Raw genomic sequence first — 22,966 nt, 5'->3', positions numbered from 1 at the left:
TGGGCTTCGGAGAAAGGTGGTACGATTTTAGAAGAGGGGCCCGGAATTTTTTTTGCGGGGGGGCCCGGTTTGGAAACGTTACGCCACTGGTAGCGCGCGCTGTTCAAAAATTTGAAAAAGCCTTCCTAGTTTTAACATATATGTAAAGGACTTTTTTCCATATTGTGAATGGTTTTTTCATGTTTAATAAATGCATCTGATATGGGTTACATGACAGAGAAAAAATAAATGAATAAAAAAATGGGAGAGCTTTGCATAGTACTTATATAATCTATGATTTTTAGACAATTCTTCCTCCGTGGACAAGCATGTAAGTAATGAGTCAGGGTTCCTCATGATCTCATGAAACCTTGATGTTTGATCGTTTAGATTTTTAAGTGAAAAATGGCTAAGTTTTTTTAAAAATGAATGTTTTGCTCTTATGTCATGCACTTATAATTATATGATTTATGCGTAGGTAATAAGGTTGAGGATGGAACACTAGCATTAACGTGCATTGCGAAAAGGAAATTGTACCCATCCTCTTATTATCATTTCTAACGTATCATATTATTATTAATATTAACTTATGTTTTTATTATTATTCTCTCTTTCATCTCCATTTTCATGGGTCATAATAAGGTATTTAGCAAAATGACACCTTTTCTATCTTGGTATATTGAAGAAACTTATTACCAGCCATGTTGTGCAAAGTATTACTGCTTTCTGCATTGAAATTTGCACCCATAAAGGCAGTCTTGAACTGTACAACCTTTCTGGCAGTTCCCTTGGTATAGCACCTGTAGCTGACACTATCAAAGGTACTATCATCACTCTCTCTTGCTTCCACATATCCCTTATCTCCTCTGCCAAAGGCAAATATTTAAGCAGTTTCTCATTACTGTATTGCTTTAAATTGTGTGTGTTTGGTATACCTATGTCTATTAAATATGTGATTTGATTTTGTTTATTTATTAATATGATGTCTGGTCTTTTGTTGGCTATTGTTTTATCTGTGAGTACTGATCAATCCCCAGTACAGCATGTGAGTACAATTCTCCAAAAATGCACAGGGGATGTATTGATAATGTGGGACTGAATTTGATAACAGGTTGTGTTGAACTGCCAGACTTTGATGATCCTTGCCACCTAGTTGTGCCTATGGAGGTAGTCCGTTGCTACTGAGCCTGGCATGCACTTGTTACATGTTGAATTGTCTCAGATGATTGGTTACATCTCCGGCATGTATCTGTTTCCAGGTTCTCCTTTATAATGTATTTGAGATAATTCTTTGTAGCAACATCACTGATCCTGGATGGCCAACATGAACCCCTCATGCCACCCCAACTGAGCCAAGCATTGGACGCTTCCTGACTTATAAGAGCGTTAGTCAGGTCATGAGCATATTTTTTATTATTATCATTATTATTATCAATTATTAGGCCTACTATTGTATACCATATTGTTAATTCTTATTTTTCCAATTTTCCTTGATTTTATTAGACACATAGAAAGCTTTATGTCCTCTCTTCAATAAATCTGTGTTTCAGGTGAATTTTCCAGCCCCTGGTATGATTCAAAAACATATAACTTAATCAATTTTTGGTTGTAAAAAATATATAATGATAGTCTCTTTTCTGTTTAGGGCTACTTGTAAGAAGCATGTTGTGATGAAATAATTCAAAAAGGGTATTGAGATTTGTATTTCCATTTATATAATGATATAATTCTCATGAGCACTGAAATGAGAAGGGATTTGGACTCTAAGATAAGTGGTAGTTGTTAACTATTATCTCAAGTGGTGATAAATTCCCACAAAACTAGATATAAAAAGGAATTCAATGAGGTTGTATCTAAAGTTGTGATATGGCTTATACTTTATGTAGCACAATGTAAGAACATGAACAAAATATCAATACGATTAGGAGATTAAAAAATACCAAACAACTAAATTACAAATAATTTTAATTTCAATATAAAATTATAATAAATCGATAAAAATTACTCTATAGAACAACATTATTGTACGCTATTTACATTTTTTCTCACCGGATAACTTCTGTTAATTCATCTTCTGAAGTGAAATCATGATCACACTACACAGTATCTACAAAATATCATGATTAGGAATTATAAAACTGTGAAAAAGTCTTTAACTTCAAAACATCATGTACTTTCTATGAAAGACTAGTGTAAGTGTAGAACACAAACAATACAGATGTACAGAATGCAATGAAAGGATTTGTTGCGTGTGTTGAAACATGGCCGCCGTTCAGGACTTCATTGCGTATCCTTGGTGGAGCTGCAACAGAAAAGGAAATATTCATTCAGTACAATTCGGAAAGAATCGATGGACATATGAAGGAGTCTCAAATCTCCAAGTGTAACTAATGGAAATATTCCTTTTCCTACAGTTACCTTGAAAAGTGGCCATTCCTGCACTGATCACAGAATGCAAAGAATCACTTTTCCGCACTAGTGTGCAAAGTATTACTTTGCGTACTCCAGATTTGCAACATGGCAAATGTGTGCTGATTCGTATCACTTTAAACTGTCAGCATTGGTTGAATGGGAAGCGGCAATGATAGGCTATGAGAAGTGCTGACAGATAGAAGTGGGAAAGTTGTTATAAATAACAAAATTACACAGACAAACATTTGATGGATTTCAGCCATCATTTTACTCATAATCACCCACTTTTCATATTCAATGGTAACTGTAGGAAAAATTTAATGTGAAATATGTGCGCAAAGTTCCTCTGCTGCACTCAAGAAACCATTCCGCACTCGCCTTCGGCTCGTGCGTAAACATTTCTTTCGGTGCAGCAAACTGTCACTTTGCGCACTAGTTGCACAAATAACTATGTCAGGTGTAGTAACGAATTCTTCTCCATAGTAATTCCCAATGAAGTTAATAATAAGCTATTGAACACGTGTATGAGCTAGTTCATTTAATTCTTTGAAACACTTATTGGAATATTACACTTCTTGCTGGAGTTGTAGTTAATCTGAATCTGAGTTAAGCAAACAAAAATAATATGTATTGTGACAATGCAATACCTTGACAAATATTTTGAGAAATTATTGATGCATTTCAAAAATTTGATGAAGTAACATGACTGATTTGATAATGAGAAGTCAAAAAGAGCTTATTTTAAAGAAATCATAAACTTTTCTACATTATCCACTTGATGAATTTTAAAGTGAAAAGTGTAAAATTTAAAATGTAGGAAGTTAATACTGGTGAAAATAATCATGAATTTATCCCTGGGAGAGACAAACAATCCCCACATTGCTTGATGACCGATTTATAAATATTGAGACATCAGAGGAAGTTCGAATAGTATTCTACTGATGATACTTATGAGCTAATGTGCAGTGTAGTGGGTCATGTCAATTATAAGGTCATGTTTACACTTTTAACAATTAAAGTTTAATGATAATTCGAAAAATGAAATATACAGTTTCAAGAAAAATGTACCTGTGATTGGTTTCCAAGGTTTGGTAACATAAGGCTGCCTGGTGGAGTGCCACATGGTAGGGTGAGGGGGGTAAGGTGTTTGCCTAAACCCTGTGTCAGATGGAATTGGGTTGTGCTGGCCATCTGTACATTTTCCTGTCGACAAAAATTTAAAACGGTGATATTCATTGGTTTTTTTTTCATTCAAGTTAACTAATCATGAGTGTATCGATTTTATCATGAAGAATTTAAATTCTTTTTTCACTCATAATTAATGTTAAGTGTAGCAATAAATACTTCATTCGAGAATTAAAACACAGTAAAGAAGTAAATAGATGAATAGTGTAGTAGAAGAGAATGTGGCGAATCATCTGATATTTGCCACCTGTGATTAACAACCTGCTTTCAACTTGCATTAGTTTGTTTATTAACTGTATCAGTTTATTTAATATTTTCTCATCAAATTCAAGTTCAATTTTTTCATCTCTAAATTAAAACATCTAATCATTCATCCACTTTTATTTAACCTATTTTATCATAGGAAATCCACAAACCAAATTTCCTATATTGGTGACCCCGACGTGATTTGAACAGCAAGCATTTTTACATATATTTCTCGTGAGTAAAGTTACCTAGATATGTTACTTAAGCTATCCACTACGATGGATTAAGAACAAATTTCTGCTCGACGTGAACAGTTTACAATTCACAATTACAGCATCAATTGGCTCGAGAATTATAACTCTAAAAATTATTTTTAAAACTTTGTTAATCCATAAAAAGTTTCCAAATATACATGAATTTTTGCATTGAACACTTTCAAGTTTGTTTTTGAACATTTTTTGAAGGATAGAAAGTTTTAATTTCTACAAAAATAAAATTACATTTCTGAAGAATGAATCAAGTAGTGAATATAAAAAGAGAACAATTTTGAATACTGCCAAACATCTGGACTGAGAGAGCAATATATCTTGATGAAGCATGAAAATGAATGACAGTATTTTAGGAATGGGAAAGATGAGTAAACATTCAAGGATGAAACCACACTTCTAACCACTCAGTTCGAGAATGCTTACAACTGGTTTAAGGCGTATGGCAACCTCTTGCTTTCTTTTCAAAAAATTATCTTTGAAAGAAAGTTGCTGGCCAGTATACTATGGCAACCTCATCAAATTCAAGTTCAATTTTGTCATCTCTAAATTAAAACATCTAATCATTCAACCAATTTTATTTAACCTATTTTATCATAGGAAATCCACAAACCAAATTTCCTATAAGAAGAATCAATCCAAAATAATACAGATTCGTATTAGAGGTATGATGATGTAATCTTTATGTTCTTTAAGGAGAAATTATCATTCCCAGATTCAACTAAGTTCTGAATCCTGTGAAATTTATCAGAACTGTTAAATCTTACATGTCACCAGCAAAAATTAAGTACCTACTGTAGTAGAACGTCGCTGTATAACATGTTATAAGTCAATTTTGTACTGACATAACAATAATATCCAGACTGACATCATTTTAAGAATTTGGGAGAGCTAAACGTCATTCTCCTGAGAATTTATCACTGAAAAAACTAGGATAGTTTTTCTGTTCGATGATTAGCCTAGATCCTACAGGAGGTGTATACGATTGAAAACAGAATAGAAATTTCTAGGTTTGGAGGCATTCTGGATTATAAGGTTAGGAAAGTTTAGGTTTAGAAGGCCAACGTTTTAGTACTTGAGTCATTGAATTTTCAAGAAACTATATGCGAAACATTCGCTTGATGAGCTTTCCACAATCGCCCTTTTTTGTAACAAATGACTAGACCGCTATAAAACCAATAAATGAGAAGTTTCATGTTTTAGTTTATATCATTCAATCAGCTGTTCAAACAGAATTACCTGACCCGAACAAACGAAATTAAATCAATAATCATTTCAATTCTCATTTCTTCATTGCTTTGTTACATAATGCATCCATGTTGAAATTATATAAAAATCATCCAGTACCTTTTTAAATGTTATTAATGCGGAAAAATGTTTCCATTCATGAGAGCCTATTCTTCAAAGAAAGCGTGAATATTCATATTGGAGTTTGAATAATGATAATAATAATAATAATAATAATAAAATAATAATAATAATAATAATAATAATAATAATAATAATATAATAATAATAATGATGATGATGATGATGATGATGATAATAATAATAATAATACTATCTCACTTCATGTATGATAGATATAAGATGATATATGTATAATAATTAATTCAATTTGTAAAACCATTCATGTAATGTGAGAGAAATTTGAATAAAAAAAAATTATCATTATTATTATTATACAGAGTGATTCATAAATATGGTAAAATAATTTAATACGTGATAGTAGAGGTAAAAATAAGAAAAAAAGTTCTTATAAACATATATCCATAAACGCTTCATTAGCGAGCTATACAGAGTGAAAGATTTCGCCCGGAATTCAGTTCCTCTGGTGGAATACACTGATGCTGAAATGTTTGGGGACTAGTTTTTGAAAAACTTATGCTGGATTCATATGGGAAAATATCTGAAAAATTGAATAAAACTAGTCTGGAAGCTGTCGTGTGAGTAGTTTTTGAGAAAAAAGTTGAAATATGCAAAAAATCTAAGTAGAAAAACACAGACTTCTACGTTTGATGCCCAATAACTTTCTCTAATGACCAGTAAACAAATAATTTTTTGCAATAAAAATTGTAGAGAATTTAATTCTGAAAAGAATTATGTAAGCTGTGTAAACTAAATTCAAATGAAAGTTGAATAAAATGTATTCTTATGTAGTACATTACACCACAAAAATTTGCTGTTTTATGAGGAGAGAACTAATAACTCATAAGTTGTAGCTGATTGCAAATAAAATATTCGGTTTTTTATGAAGTTTTTTATATGACAGTAGCATATCTAAATGACATTAAACTTATACCAAAAGACTAGTAGATTATGCCATTAAGCCTGGGAGGAAGCTCGAAGAGAAGTAGATGATCTCCTATGATTCCTGCCAACAGTCATAGTAGATCGGGGTCTGCCTGCATAAATGTGCTCTTTGGATATCAAAGAATCTAATTTCTTTTAAGTATTTTCTTATTTTGAAAAAATTAATCAGCTGTTTTGGAACAGCTGTTATTAGAATCCATGTTTTATTTGCAATCAGCTACAACTTATGAGTTATTAGTTCTCTCCTCATAAAACAGCAAATTTTTGTGGTGTAATGTACTACATAAGAATACATTTTATTCAACTTTCATTTGAATTTAGTTTACACAGCTTACATAATTCTTTTCAGAATTAAATTCTCTACAATTTTTATTGCAAAAAATTATTTGTTTACTGGTCATTAGAGAAAGTTATTGGGCATCAAACGTAGAAGTCTGTGTTTTTCTACTTAGATTTTTTGCATATTTCAACTTTTTTCTCAAAAACTACTCACACGACAGCTTCCAGACTAGTTTTATTCAATTTTTTAGATATTTTCCCATATGAATCCAGCATAAGTTTTTCAAAAACTAGTCCCCAAACATTTCAGCATCAGTGTATTCCACCAGAGGAACTGAATTCCGGGCGAAATCTTTCACTCTGTATAGCTCGCTAATGAAGCGTTTATGGATATATGTTTATAAGAACTTTTTTTCTTATTTTTACCTCTACTATCACGTATTAAATTATTTTACCATATTTATGAATCACTCTGTAATACTTAACAGCAGTAAAAATGTACCAATACAAATAGGTAAATAAGGAGGTACTGTATCTGAGTTTTCAACTTTCTTCAATACTGTACTGTGTTTTCCTTATAAACTACTTACTCATCAAAATAATACGGAAACAAGTAATTTGAACACGAATTGGAAGAAATAACTGCATTATTCTTTCTACATGGAAGACTGTTTTGCTACATTTTGAATAATTGTTGTGAATGTTGCATACCTTTGTTAGTCAACTTCATTCCCAGATGCAGTGGGTTGACGCTTCTTTCGCAGTGCTCTCCCGCTTCTTTGATGTAGATTTCTGTGTCTGAGATGATTGAACCAACAAAGCATTCATAAGTGCCAATGTCCCTCCTCTGAGTGTATGTGTACATGAGTCCATCTTCCTCCCATTGGCCAAGGCATCGGTAGTCTCGTTCTGAGAAAAACATTTACAAATAAAACATTAATTTTAAACTGTTTAATGAATAATGCATAATGTTTCAATATTTTAATGAATTGAGCATATAGTTGATTGAATAATTGATTTTAGTCTTGGTTTTTCGCAATATAAAAACATTCTGCTGTAATTCTTAAACAACAATTATCATTCTATACAATGGAGATTCATTTTTTCAATGCGTTCCATTGATTGGAGTCAATATACAGAATCATCACATTATAAAAACCACAATAAAATCTGATGTTGAAAGGAATGAGTTGTTTCATTAATTCTTGGAAACATCTATTTTTGTAAACAAATATTTAAAATGCAAGAAATATTATAAATCATATAATTATTCGTAATTAAAATAATCAATAAATGATAAAGTAGTAGTGAGCTAATTTTTTCAACATTTTTTTCATTACTGTGAGGTCAAATGTGAGTTACTGTGAGCTTATAATGAGTTCAAAGAAACACAAATTGATATTTTTTGTGAGACATGCTGGAACCATATATTATTGCTATAAATAATTTTTCTTATACATTTATGTCATTCAAAAACGTGCTCAAAGTAAATCATGCCTCAAACATTTTTTTTGGTCTTATGCAGTTTCCAGAGAGAGCCATCACCCAAGTAGTTTTATAGTTAGCGATGCTATAAATGAAGTGGTTTCCCGGTAGAAAACATGTTCTCAATGAAGATTAGCTTCACTATAGCAATGTGAATTATAATTTATGATAAGTGCATTAGGTAAGCTCTGTGATCTTTTATATCATCTGTTAATATGCCAATACATTCATCGATTATATTGGAGGAACATAAAACTTGAAGGACTATAACTTCAAAAGCATATACATAGGATGGGTAGGTATCAAAGATGAATTAATTCGAAGCAAATCAGTAAAAAAATGCAAAAGTAAAAGGCAGGTTACATTGTCAATAAATAATACACATTGGAAGAACTATGTTCAGGTATACTTCTAATACAGTAACAGTTACTGATGTAAGTGAAGTAAATTCAGAGTGTTATAAGTAAGTAAGAAAATGAAAGAGAAATATTTTTGCATCAAATTATATAACGAACAATTACTCGGTCTATGTGAAGCCATGTTATCTAAGCACATTTACACTAGACAGGGAAGGTGAAATAATGTGACAATAAACATAATCAAGTCATGTGGTTAAAAGTCTAAGGTTGGTGATTGGTGGTTTCATAATATTCAGTTATTCAATATTATTCTGAAAATATATTCTTCTAATTGGTCCTTTTCTATTACAAAAGAATCGAGAAATCTCAATTATTTTACCTACTCAATAATGACACTGTCCGCTATCTCACCTGAAAAACCTTTGCAATTATCAATTCATATTTCGGTTTTTCCTATGGTTTGATTGCATTTTTTATTACACAACAGAAAGAAGTGGTATTTCCAAGAATAAGAATAGTATAGGCATTGGAAGTTGATGCAATGTGACAACATTTGTATATTAATAAATTATTGAAAAACAGTGAATCATGTTTCAAAACGTGAATCAAATGAAGTAGTCATCCAAGGACAGGAAACGCTCCATAAACTGCAACTTCTTTTATCAATAATAATGATGAATTAAAAAATTGAAAAATGTGGTAATCAGTGTTAAAAGTGCTCTGATAAGCACACAATATCAAATCACTCACACACATAGTGGCTTCAGTGTTGATAAAAACGCAAAAATCGTGGTCACACTAGCAGCTGATTCAGTGCAGTTAAATTTAAACTATACCTTCTCGTAGAGGAGTGGCTGTACTACTACTTGCTAATGGTAGCCTCCGGCTATTACTGGAGAAATTTGGATTTGGTATTTGTATGGGAGGCAATGCAACTGGGGTTCTGGGCAGGGCTGGCAGAATTTTGCGGTTGTTGGATACAAATATTGGATGGCTTTCAGCTAAACGCATCTCCCATGCACGACGTATATCTGGATTCATGGTTGTAGCTAGGAAAGGATTTGGGTCAATATATCTACCAGGCTCCTGTCTCACCCTGAACTGTGGATATCCATTGTTCTGGTCCATCCAATTATTCCTGTTAAAGCTGTATTGAGTGGGAACGGTTGGACCTAACGGTGGGGGTTGTCTATGCGGTTTATTGGGATACACGAACCCTCCCTGGAATGGTATCTCCGATATACTTCCATGAAAAGTGACTGGATTCATTCTTGTGGTTGTACCATAATTTTGTCTTGGTTGGTAGTTTGTATTGAAGTCGGTCACTCTTCTTGCATTTGAATAATCAGTCACTTGATCTCGATGGTTGGAAATTCTAAATCCTAATTGATCAAAGCTGGAATTATTACTAAAATATGCTACCGCTGTTGTTGGATCACTTCTCCTCAAGTCTGTATTTCTAGTTTCTTCTAATTGTGATCTTGGACCTGAGTTTGTACTCTGTTTATTATTAAATTCCAGTTCATGCTTGTCTGTGCTAATATTTCCCCTAGACGTACCAGCATGTCGCGACAAATCATTTACAAAAGTAGTCCCCAAACTAGATACCTCATAACTACTAGATGTAGTAGATCTGCTAGTTGTTTCACTTGTTTTGTGAACGTCTCTTGGCTCCTGGTTTATTGTACTTCCAGCACCTTTGTTTTCTAATGAATAAAAAGGGGTATTAATCGAAGATGAGGGTACATCTACTTTGGGCCTTTCTGTGGGATCTCTTATCCCAATTGGAGTTGTGTCATATGAAGTGAAATTCTCAGCAGGCTTCAGAGTGGTAGTTGAAGATTTAGGATTTGTATTTTCAGTGGATTTCGATTGATCTGTTGTACTATGAATAGGTTTCAATTGCACTGTGGTACTATCAATCGGTCTTGATGTGCTGATGGTGATTGTAGGACTTGATTGTATAGGGGGTGTCGGACTGGATTGTATAGGGGGTGTAGGACTGGAGGGACTTGTGCTATCCAACTCAGATTGCATTGTTGATGAGGGTCTAGGGTTCGTAACATGATATATTTTGTCATCCAAGCTCGACTCAGTTTCACGTTTACTGCGAGATATCTTAGTAATTCTTCCTGAAATTACAAGTTTCAAGTATGATATTAATTCAGTTTTCAGTTTATTTAGAACTGTTCAAAACTTGATTTATATTACAATAATAATATAATTTTTGTACGTGGTAGGATTTTGGTTTGGAAATGTTTTAGTAACGAATAAAAAAGTCAGACAGGTGATAACTGTAAGTAGGTAGTAAAATTGAAGAACAGTATGAGAAAGAAGCTATGGTACCTGTATTGATACATGTGACCAGCTTGAAAAGTGTAGTAGTTGATTAATTAATGCAAGAATTTAAATACCTACACTTAAATTATGTTACTACTATACCTACTTCACTATTTTTTCAAAGTAAATCCATAAGATTTATACTCTGTTGAATAAAGTATTTTACAAGGAGTAGAAACGACTAAGAATTAGAATAAAAACATGCACTTTCTCAAGACGTATCCTACAGCAACTGGAATCAGGATTCAAAGATTTTTATCTACATTTTCTACTGAAATAAATGCATCAATCTACATAAATCCATTATGTTGTTACCAGAGTTATACAATCCAATTGAACTACGTCATACACTACAGTTTTTTTATATACATAATGAAATGTTTTTCTCATTGGTATATAATATATATTTGCATTCCCAGAATATATTTACAAATTGAAAAGGTTTTCATTTTTATTGCATGATTTTTACTCACCTTCATAGATGTTTTTACCGACGCATTCTGACATAGTGTAATACATGATTTCTTTTGACTTGCAATCGGATGATAACTTTGCGCACAATCCGGAATTATCTGGGATCAATCCAGTATATTCTCCAGTGATAGGACAAGGTGATTCATCAAGTCTGTCAAGACCTGTGGTTAGAAATGTTAATGAGTGAAAAACAATGTTTTTTAGATATACAGAGTGGGTGAAAAGTCCGAGAACGGCTTAATATCTCATACACAAAGGTAATTTGACGGTGGGTGTGATTGGGGATCCTACTGAAATTGAAATTTAAATGACTTTAAAAATCTGGTACGCCATCTTGGATCCGCCATATTGAATGCAACTTAATTTTTTTTTAAATAGGAAGGTGGTCGTGCGATACATGATTTCGATAGGGAATGGCGCAAACCGCATATCAATATCTCAAACCGTTTCAAAGATATTCACATTATTAATCAATACTATTCAAAGCAGAAAAGAGAGAAAAAAGTCTGAGAACGGCTTAGTATCTCATAAAAAGGAGTGATTCCAAGGTGGGTGTGATTGAGGATGCTACTCGATTTGAAAATACTACTTTACTATGACTTTAAAAATCTGGTCCGCCATTTTGAATGCAACTCTATTTTTTTAAATAGGAAGGTGATCATGCGATACATCATTTCAATACGGAATTTCAAGGAAGAATGAATGGTGAATACCGCACATCGATATCTCAAACCGTTCAGAATATATTCACATTATCAATCAGTACCATGCAAATCAGAAAATAATGAAATACATGAGTGGTAATTTGATTACCTTTGTGTATGAGACATTAAGCCGTTCTCGAACTTTTCATCCATCCTGTAGACTTATGAATATGCTTGAAATTTCATGTTTGAAACATGCAGGTATGATTTTTTTTCAGGATTCAGAATCAGAAAAAATGTACAATGTGCAATGCAATATCATAGCGAATATCATTGATTGAAATATTACATCATGAATTGAGGAAATTGAATTCAATTCGTACTAAACATAATGGAAAGTTGATGTAATTTGCCTCAGTTACAAGTTGTAGATACTATGACATTTGTTGCAAATAACAAACAAAGCTTCAACTTGTGAAAATGATATTAATGAACACTATACAAACTTTTGAAATATTCTAAAGAACAAAATTGAAAATTTAATTTGAAAAAACGTAAAGAATCATCAAGGTCATATATAAGGAATTTAGGGAAACAGCTTGATAGGTATTTATTTCTCAAGGATAATAAGAAAGTAGGTTTGATTGGGTATCCTATTCAAATTGAGAAGAAAAAGATACTTTTATGTCACTTTAAAATTTTGGTCGGCCATCTTTGAACTGCTATTTTGAATCTAACTTCATTATTTTAAATGGTAAGGTGCATGGTCATGATATGATACATGATTTTCATGAATAATTCCAAGAAGAAATGAATGGCAAAAAGCGTACATCAATATCTCAAACCATTTCGAAGTTATTCACATTCAACTATACTAATAAATCATACAAACATGAAATAAATGAGTAGCCTACACTAGAAATCTGATAGATCAAAATTTTCTGTTCAAAGTGTTAAACATGTGAGTAGATGTTACTATAAGTAATGCAATTACTGAAACAATTTACACTTGCAATTCTGAAATTTGATAGTTGAGATTTTTAGATTTTCTATGTAACTCAGGTACTCATTTCATTTTTGGATGATTAATAACTTTAAATGTGAATAATTTTGAAATGGTTTGAGATATTGATGTGCGGTTTCCACCATTCATATTCTCTTGAAACTCTTTATTGTCTTTATCAAAATCATTTGAATTGTGTAATGTTGATCCCTTGAAAGGTTGATCCATAGTAATTGAATAAATCTATTTTTACAAATCAATTACTGTTTAATATGATTTTAATGATCATAACTGCAAACAAAAACTTACGCCCTTGTGTGATCCATTCTCTATTTGGGAAATTGCTGTTGATGCAAAGTGATTCGTTATAGACTGCACTTGGATTCATACCTGTAATTTTAAGTAGAGTGATATTATTCTACGAATATGTTCTTTATGAAAATACCATAGAAGTTTCTTTACAACCATGTTTATAGAGAAACCATGCCTATTGTTTCTCTAACATTTCAACATGATGGGCTCTTAGGAGTAGTGCTTTGTATTTTTTCTGTCATTTTCATTGAGTTAAAGTTTTATAAACTACAAGTAAAAACAGAAGGATTAACAAATTGAATTGTGATATTTCACAATATTAACACAAAAATGTCATTCATATTGTTGCCTTTTGCATTAAGCCTGTATTTCTAATAATTTGTTTTCAAATCAGTTCATAAGAGTATGGGGAAGTAGACAGTTTGAGGAAGATTTTTTGTTTGAAATCCCCCTCCCCCCTCTCCCCCCTCAACAGATTAAAGTGAATTGAGAAATTCCCTATCTCTCTCTCTCTCTCTCTCTCTCTCTCTCTCTCTCTCTCTCTCTCTCTCTACATCTAATGCTATACTGTCAGATTAAAGTGAATCCATATCTCTACAGAGAGGTCAATGATCTAAGTTCTCTTACATTTTTTATCTGCAATATCATACAAGCATTTCCAAAGTTCATCGGAATTTGTAACAACAGATAATGGCAAATCATTTGTACAACCATAATGTAGATGACCTGTATCTAGTATATCGAGTAATTCGAATATCTCAGATAAAATTGGAAAGTGCACATTTTCTGTTTTTGTTAATGGCAAATCAGCATCTTGACATCCTGTTGAAAATTTAATATTCTTCGCAATTGAATCAAATTCGTTAAATGAAATTGCCATCAAGAGACGAGTTAATTTTTTGAATTTTGAAAAACCATAACACTGCATGTTAACGCTCCTGTTTGGCATGTGTCTCTGTTCTATTAATTGATAACGTGCACATTGCATACTTGTTAGCATCAACAGATAGCTGAGGGGGGCGTGTCTCACTTCTATAAAAAGATTGCGGCACACATGCTGGTCTTATCAGCTCTAGCTCTGAGCTGCTACTAAACTAAAAAGTGAGAGGAATATTGGAATGAAAAATCATTTGAACACAGAAAAAGTTTATTTACACATTTCACTACAACTATTCATAATTTCATCATCAATTTTAATTAACTTATCTATACACAATTTATGAGGACGATAATAACATAATTAGTCTCTTATGTCATTTAAATTAACCGTGCTTAGAAAAATGGCTTTTAATTGTTTCGCCAAACTATAATTTTTATGAGTTGATTTCCTAATTGCACTTTCACACTCATCATACCAATCAATACAGTTTTTTAATCTCACTTCCAACTCGTTGTCAGCAGGCAACCACTTTCTCGGGTCCATGATAAGCAAATGAACAAAAATAAGTGTAGGCTGGGACTATTATAGAGTAATTAAGCGGTCTTCCTTCATTAATTGTAGACAGGCAACATGTACATGCTTTATGCAGTCTCAATGCATGCATGCAATAAACACACTGAATCTCTTTTCCATTATAGAAAAATCCATAATGAGCGAATTCGTGTACATTGCGGCCATTTTCATACTTTGCATTCAATTGTTTTCACACATGAAATTATTTGTTTGATACATATTTTTAAACAACAAAGAATTATAATGTTGAGCACTGTACAAAGCACATCTTCCATCAGGTCTATTTTTATGAATGTTACACACACCATAACACCATGAACTAGTGAAAAAGCTGAAATTGGGTTTTGCAGAATCCTCTGGTATACATTGAACGTTAGTATGCAATCTTCTTAAAAGCTTTGCTTTCTCAGTTCCTTTTGTAAATTTTTTTTCATAACCTACAAGGTAATCACGTATTAATGAGTCAGTGTATTCTAAATCTCCATCTTCCCATTTTATGATAGTGACGTTCTAACCATCTTACATTGTTATATGATTATGCACTCAATTCCGTCTTTGAAAATGGTGATTTGAAATGGAATACAATATAATTATTAAACTGATCAATTATGGCAAGTTCTTTCACAATAATTTGATTACAATCTTGTTTAAACCATTGAAGATCAACTGTAGCAATTTCCGTAGTCGTCTGCTTGTCCACTTCTTTCTGTTTAGCAGGCTCATCAAATCCGCCATCTTTCTCCCCCTCCTCCTCCTCCCGTTTCTGCTTCTCCACCTCCTGTGGCTTCTGGATCGGTGTACTGCACCTTGACTCATAATAGAAACTATCAGAATCGAGATCACACTGGATACCAATAGACGAGTTTGCACTTTGTTCTTACTCTCCAAAATATAAGAACACAAAGAATAGGACATTTTAGATGTTACCTGTTCAAAGGTGAAACTGATAATGAGCCAAATTTGTCAGGGTGCACACCTTATATAATATTGTGTGCAGTGCACTCTATCAATAAAATTACTGAACTTCTTTCACCATGCTTGTCAGAGGTGTGTACTCCATCACACAATCGCTAATTAAAATGCAATAAGCGGAAGTATTTGCAGGTACTGTAGTATTAAATTCCATTTCAATACAAACATCTGTCGAAGATTTCATATGACTTGTTTGGTGTAAACAATCCACAACAACCAGCTGTGTTGAATCACAAAACGTCTTAAAGTCGATTTCTGTTCCGAGTTCGCTATTGATTGTATGATTATAATATGAGGGAGCAAAATCTAGAAACATTCTGTACACTAGTTCCTTTTTACCTAGCAGATTTTCGTATGGATAATACTTGCTGTTCAAATATACTTTCACATTGTGAATATCACAGCTATCGAAATTAGATATTGATTTTTTAATTTTATTCTTATGATTGGTTTGAAATGCAATTATAATGTATTTTGGACTATCAAAAACCGATGTCATGCAGACTGCCCAGGAATGATTAAGTGAATTTTGCAAATTTGGTAATTCACAAATTTCACAATGGCAGAAAATTAATTTCAGCGGAGTGTCAGCATCGAGCAGTCTCAAAAATTTCAGTCTTATGTGATCTTCTAAAGTTATGTAGGGCATTCTCCATTGCAGTTTTGTAATTTTCACACTAATGCTTGTTCCAGTAGCAGACTCAACACAATTTAGGTCCGTCGGTGACCTCAATAAGACGAGTTCCTGTTTCAAATTTAAAATTATTCTTTGAAAATCTTCAAAAAATGGGAGGATTAATTTCAGCGGTACACAGAAAGAGAATTTATTATCTGTTAGCGTATATCCTGCTCTGTCAAAACCAGCCAACTAATATGTGTTTTTATCAAGCGTATTCTTCACAAGTATAGCTTTAATTGCAGATGTTAATCCAATCAATCTTGATTTAGAAATTTGTTGACCTGCTAATTCATATTGTATCTCGTCAAAAAGGTTACCTATTACATTACTGCTTAATATAGTCTGCTGCAACCGGTGGGTCAGCTGCCTCTGCTCCCGGTTTTGTACAGCTAACTGTTCTCTCAATAAATATAAATGATTTGCAAGGTAAAGAATAGACATCTAAAGAATTTATGCCTATATGCACCTTGTCAGAGTTTTTTATTTCTTGTCCTGAATAAACTGTATGAGTGTGAAATTGGAATATGGTTATATCATTATAAAACTGAAGCTCTGTCTCCACATCCAGAATTTCACTAATTGCAGCTCCTCCTCCTGACATTCCACCAATCAACTATAAAACCTAACTTTTCTAATATTCTTGCACTTTTAGCTGATGAAGCATGTTTTTTTTTAGGTGTTGACTCTCTCACGTTCGTCTCTCTAATGACATTGTGTGTACACATCTTATTTGAACGTGGATTGAAAACAAGATAACCCATTACGTTTACTTTTGTTTTTCACGTATGTGCAACCTAATTGTAATTGTATCTCCACGGAAATCAATAAACGATCCATTCTGGTCTGTTACCTTTACATTAATAGTTTGAATTCGATGAGTATTCAAAGGTACATAAATAATTGGTGATGGTACTTCGTTTATTAAATAACCACTAGGAACCTTTGGCAAAAATTTGTAGATTATATGTTTTTGTTTTCCGTCAGAGTAACTACCACATGCTAAATTATACTCGAGTACAATACTGGCAATGCTTGTTATGTTAACCAAATGCTGGGAATAATGCCATTTATTTGCTTGCAAAACAACATTATCAAAACCGAGTATCTTAGCAATCGAATCAGCACGTGTTAAATCAATAGCTTTATCAGAATGAATTTCAATCTTCATAGTATTTATGTTTGCACGTATAATAAGTTTATTCTTCTTCTCATCAATATTCAATTTATTCTTTAAAGATATTATAATATCCTCAACTTCATATGCACCCGTATCAAGCTCAATTAATCTATCACTATATTTGAATCTGGAATTTGTTCCTTTGTTAACGTTTGCAATACTATTGTAACTACAAAAATTAATCAATCCAATTTCCCATTGACAATTTTTATCCAATTCTATAATTTCTTGTAAATGTTCATAGAGGTTACTTGTGTTAGATCTTAATGTAATAACAACCATCTTGAAATGTGTTCAGCACAAACACTTGATTACAACTGATTTGCAAGAAACAATAATGTGAGATGACCACAAATATCACTATTTAATGGCTGCATGTGCTCTACATCATCAAATATATTTACTCCAATTTCTATTTTCTAATATTTGTCCAATTCGTATGGCGGCTGTAAATTTCCAATTGGATCAAAATATCAAACATTAGAGCCGACTTTTTTATATGCAACCCAATGCATCCCATCCTCGCTTTGCCTTGCCAAATTCACAATACCATTCTTGTTTTTTAGAATTTTTTTGGGTAATGCATCTAGCATATATATACCTCTTAGCCAAATCTGTAATAATTTCGACCAATCAATCAAATCATAATTACTCAATTCTCCTTCAATATTCATGTCTTCTTCTTCTTCTTCTTCCTACTCTTCTTTGTTGTTTTACGTTTCTTAACTTGTTTTTGGGGGAATAAACTCACACAATATGATGATGGTGGTGGTGGAGGGGGTGGAATTAAAACTCTTCTGCCTCTAATTGGAGGATAAGGTTTCAAAAAATACCCTTTTCCTGCAATATGCTCTTTCAACTGAGCAATAGCTTTGTGTCTAATATCATTACTATAACTTCTCCTCTCATTCTTCCTCTTCACATTCTTCTTCTTCTTTCTCAAAGAACCACCAAACGCTGCTTTAGCTTTCATGACGTTTGTAACAAGATAGCTAAGTGCTTTCTCAGCAAGGGGTGTTTTTGGATTTTTGTATATCTCCCATGCTGCGCTCGCTAGAGCTCTGTCAGCTATCACTCAAGTTTTATTATTGCTATTTTGTGTATATGCTATATTGTGCACCTTGCAGGCTTTGTCCAATGCATTTATGCCCTGGTCACCTCGGGATAACCTCAGGTTAACCTTTGTCCCCGGGCCACAATACTGATACCCCCCAGGGAGGTGAATTTTGTTTTGTTGAAGGTCAATGAGCTTATTTAAAATAGTGGATGTGACATTACCTGCTATGCCTGTCACACCCTTAAGAAATTTGGCTGCTGAACTCAAGATTCCTCTATCTCGTTTCCTCAGACTTTGCTTTCTCCTACATACCATTTTCTTACCTTTCAACTCAATGGTTGAACATTAACTGAAGTTAATTAATTAATTAATCAATACACTAACTTAATCGAAAGAAAATTGAATTGGTTTAATTTTTAATCGAGTTGGAAATGAATTCATACTATCAGATTGATATGTGCTTATAACATTGTTCGAATGATAAGAATATTATTTCAAATAAAAAATCTGAAAATGTGTTGTGTGTGTGTGTGTTGTGTGTGTGTGTGTGTGTGGTGTGTGTGTGTGTGTGTGTGTGTGTGTGTGTGTGTGTGTGTGTGTGTGTGTGTTGTGTGTGTGTGTGTGTGAGTGTGAGAGTGTGTGTGTAGTAGTAAAGACGCTTGGCGCTGTGCATGCGCGCAACAAACTATAAAAGGCCCCACCTTATTTACATATCAGTCACAACAGAGTGCAATGTGAAAAGGTGAACCATTCTTCTGTCTGTGTTTCTACTATTCATTTTGAACTTATCAACAACAACAACAACAACAACAACAACAACAACAACAACAACAACAACAACTGTAAACAGGTGAGAATTGAAAACAATTTTTTATCAAAATATGTACACAATTTATTCACTACTACTAATACTACTTTAACACACATCTATACAATTCGTAACACATAAGCCGACGAATTGTATAGATATAAAAATTCTTAATGCTTAACAATTTACATATTGGTCCAATTCCCCGACTTATGCGATACTAGCAATACCAAATTTTTATAACTTTTATTAAATTGTTCTTTTTTTTCTGCACTGATGCAGGAAGCAAATCGCTGTGGTAAATATACCTCGCACTGCGATTTGCCTCCTACATTCCTAATTTTCAAAATAGCATGCCACCCATGTTTATTGCAGTCCTCCCTCGCACTAATGATGGGGTATGGCACATCCTCCTTTAACTCTTTAAGTGGCACCCAGGGTTTGGGCACGGGTCGATTGATGAGCTGAACATAGTCCATCTCATCCTCCTCCTCCTCCATCAGGGGGACAAGTGATGAGTTGTCCTCCAAGGCACGTTTCTGTTGAAAAATATTTGATTAGTGTCTTATTTGTTTCAGATTATCATCAAATCAGATTCATCAAATCATACTAGAGAACTTGATCAATAGATTCACTACACAATCTCAAAGTGAGTAATAACTTATGTATTGCAGAATCCGCCAACACTAATATCTTGTAATTCATTGTGAATACTTCAAATAATAATGTTGATTTAAAAGAATAATTCTCTGATTACTTTTAACAATAATATCTCAATTCAATTGTATCTCTAATCAGTTCAAATAATATTTCCTTGCTATCAAATAATTTATGCATGACTGATTACTTTTAACAATAATATCTAAATTCAATCCTATCTCTAATCAGTTCAAATAATATTTCCTTGAAATCAAATAATTTATGCATGACTGATTACTTTTAACAATAATTCTTTGCTATTGAATGATAATAATAATCAAAGACTTGTATGTGTACAGATTTTTTCCAATGATCGATTGTTTTATGAAAAATCTGTACACATACAAGTTAATAATATTTGTTGAAACTAACCTTTGTTTGTGAGAAGATTGCCTTGTCCTTGTCCCCACTAACCTCAGCCTTGTCAAACACCAACCTCCTCTTCCCCTGCTTCTGCTTGATGTTGTTGCTCAGCATTGTTAGCACTGCACACCGTGATGCCCAGGTAGCAAGTGGAGCCAAGTGCTGAACTGGGCTGTCACCCAGTACGATCTCCCCAGGCGATGGCGGCTCCATGGTGAGTCGAGAAGGAGGACCTGCAGCAGCGGAGGCGGTGGCAGTGAGGGCAGCTTTCTGCTGCCAGTAGTTGAGGATATGCTCCTGTGCCGGTGGGCTATCTGGGAGGATGAATGAGGACGAGGTTGACGATGACGAATTCATCTCGTATGATAGTGAAGTAGAGTATGTAGTACACTCAAATGTGACTGATGTAAATGATAATTTTGCTCACATTACATCTGTTTATATAGCATGCATTTCTCTCTCTGTTCCAGGCTCATGCGAGTGAGAGGCACACATGCTACAAGGTGAAAAAAATTCGAATTTCTCCCCTCGGACTCAGCATAGAGCAGTGTGTGCTGCTATATCCTCCCACATCGTTATCAACATCATTCAGATTTGTAAGTATTCTCTCCTATCATGAAAAACCGTTACATTCACTCAAACATTCTATATTTTTTGAATAGCACTGCCTCTTGTGATGCTAATTGATTTCTAATATTATAAGTTATTGAATATTTCATTGTTTTCACAGCATTGGAGTGCTCACCTCACAACTCGGTTTCCGATCTCATAAGCAGTTGAGCTCTCATCAAGGAAACATACCTGAGACATTACCTGACAATTGTGCATACATTGAGAAGGAAGCATAGCCGGATAGACATCTATACCTGCACATCTATAGCCGAGGAGATACCTGTCATTCACACATCAACCAACACATGTAAGTACATTTTTACTTTGATTTTATCCTCAGAGGGGAGTCAGAGGAGAGGAAAATTGTCCTCCAATGACAAAAATTTGTCATCGGAGGACAATTTTTGTCCTCAGAGGGGAGGATTTTTGTCCTCCGAGGACAAAAATCCTTCTACACTATACTGCATGCATGCAATTTTTTTTTAGCTCATTTTTACGATGTGGTATATCTGGGTAATCTTCTCCTTCTCCTTCTTTCTCGCACTCTCCATATAAACAAAACGGTAAATGTATTACTTTTTCAAATGGATTTTTGATAATATATTTGCAATAGACACATTGCAGATAGTGATTTTTATGTAAGAAATAACCATTTCTCGCAAAATATTCTGCTTTATCAGATAATGATTTACAATGGTCACAATGTAGATGATGATGATGATTTTCAAAATACTCTCCTTGAACAGATGAATCTTCTACACGATTATAAGTTAAATATCTTTCTTCATATTGACGTAGAATATTATTATTGAAATTCTCCTCTTCAATTGTTATACCTGTCATTCAGATAACTTTACAATGTTAAAGTTAACAATGATTATCTTTCCTTCTCAATGCACAGTTTGGACTGTACCTTGCATGTTCCATTGCTGGTATGTGACTTTCTTCCCATTTTCCCAAATAAATCAAACAAAAAACAAAGCACACAATGTCTGGTACACACACAAATATAAATCCCTCTTTTGCCATGTTTTCTGCTGACAAATGCTGAGAAGATCTCGTCCATCTTTTATCAAAAGTTAATAATCTTAATCTTTCATGCAACATTATCTGATCCTGAGATAACATTTTCACACAGTGTTCTTCTACCAATGCTAATTCACAACTGATTTAAAAACATGCAGTTGTACTCTATCACTCTAATTCCATATCATCCTGATCGTTATTCTTTTGTTTTTCAGAATCTAACATCATCATCATGCTGAGGGAATGCAGACTACATGGCGTGAATTCCATCGCGGTCCGCCATTGTATAAGCATTGAGGATCCTGAGGAAATCAACATCAAGAATGTGCTCAAGAGCTTGAAATGTCGCGTTTTCGATATAATTAGGGAGCATGCGGCACGGTATGAAGGGAATGTGAAATGGTTCATTGTGTTAAATGTTTTATTGTACAAATTAGTGGTGATGGATGATGGGGTTAGTGTGTCTGTCTCATCTCTTGTCAATCTTCATAGTTACTCCAACATAGCTCTAAACGTGCTTGAGTATTATGAAGATTTTAATGATCATTTCATGTTGGCCATAAGAAAAATGTTTTTGAGAAAAAAAACATCTGTCATCTTTTGAGAACTTTGTTCAACATAGCAGCGGTTGGGTGTTGAAGGAAATTGAGTCACTGGATGTGAATGTGATTGAATTTAATCCAATATTCACATCCAGTTTCATTCAAACACCCCAGTTTCTTAAAAACAAACATTGTATTATACATGTTGAAGATCTGTCTGACAAAAAATGCTTTCTATGGTCGGTCCTCGCATATTTCCATCAGAAACCAAAGGAATCGCA

At 33.4% G+C, this 22,966-nt stretch overlaps 2 protein-coding genes across 3 annotated transcripts in view; both read right to left on the bottom strand.

The window, feature by feature from the left end:
* Positions 1–2,058: 2,058 nt before the first annotated feature.
* LOC111045173 overlaps positions 2,059–22,966 on the bottom strand; it is a 78,465-nt gene continuing 57,557 nt past the window's right edge. The window contains exons 9-13 of one of the 2 annotated variants that reach the window (XM_022330497.2): positions 13,295–13,375; positions 11,338–11,499; positions 7,392–7,589; positions 3,460–3,594; positions 2,059–2,281 (exon numbers count right to left, since the gene is read on the bottom strand). In XM_022330497.2, coding sequence (XP_022186189.1) covers positions 2,157–2,281; positions 3,460–3,594; positions 7,392–7,589; positions 11,338–11,499; positions 13,295–13,375 — 701 coding nt within the window. In that variant the 3' untranslated portion in view covers positions 2,059–2,156. Of the gene's footprint in view, positions 2,282–3,459; positions 3,595–7,391; positions 7,590–9,360; positions 10,652–11,337; positions 11,500–13,294; positions 13,376–22,966 lie in introns of those variants that run through there. The other variant, XM_039442576.1, reaches the window with a different exon arrangement.
* Positions 19,532–21,256, bottom strand: LOC120354804. The gene is made up of 3 exons (XM_039442577.1): positions 21,039–21,256; positions 20,515–20,812; positions 19,532–19,982 (listed from the first exon to the last, which is right to left on the bottom strand). Exons 1-3 carry the CDS (start codon positions 21,044–21,046, stop codon positions 19,629–19,631), a joined length of 660 nt encoding a protein of 219 aa, XP_039298511.1. The 5' UTR covers positions 21,047–21,256; the 3' UTR covers positions 19,532–19,628.

The sequence above is a fragment of the Nilaparvata lugens genome, chromosome X, assembly GCF_014356525.2.
Source record: "Nilaparvata lugens isolate BPH chromosome X, ASM1435652v1, whole genome shotgun sequence".
Taxonomy (NCBI): domain Eukaryota; kingdom Metazoa; phylum Arthropoda; class Insecta; order Hemiptera; family Delphacidae; genus Nilaparvata; species Nilaparvata lugens.
This window is presented reverse-complemented; position numbering and strand designations above follow the sequence as displayed.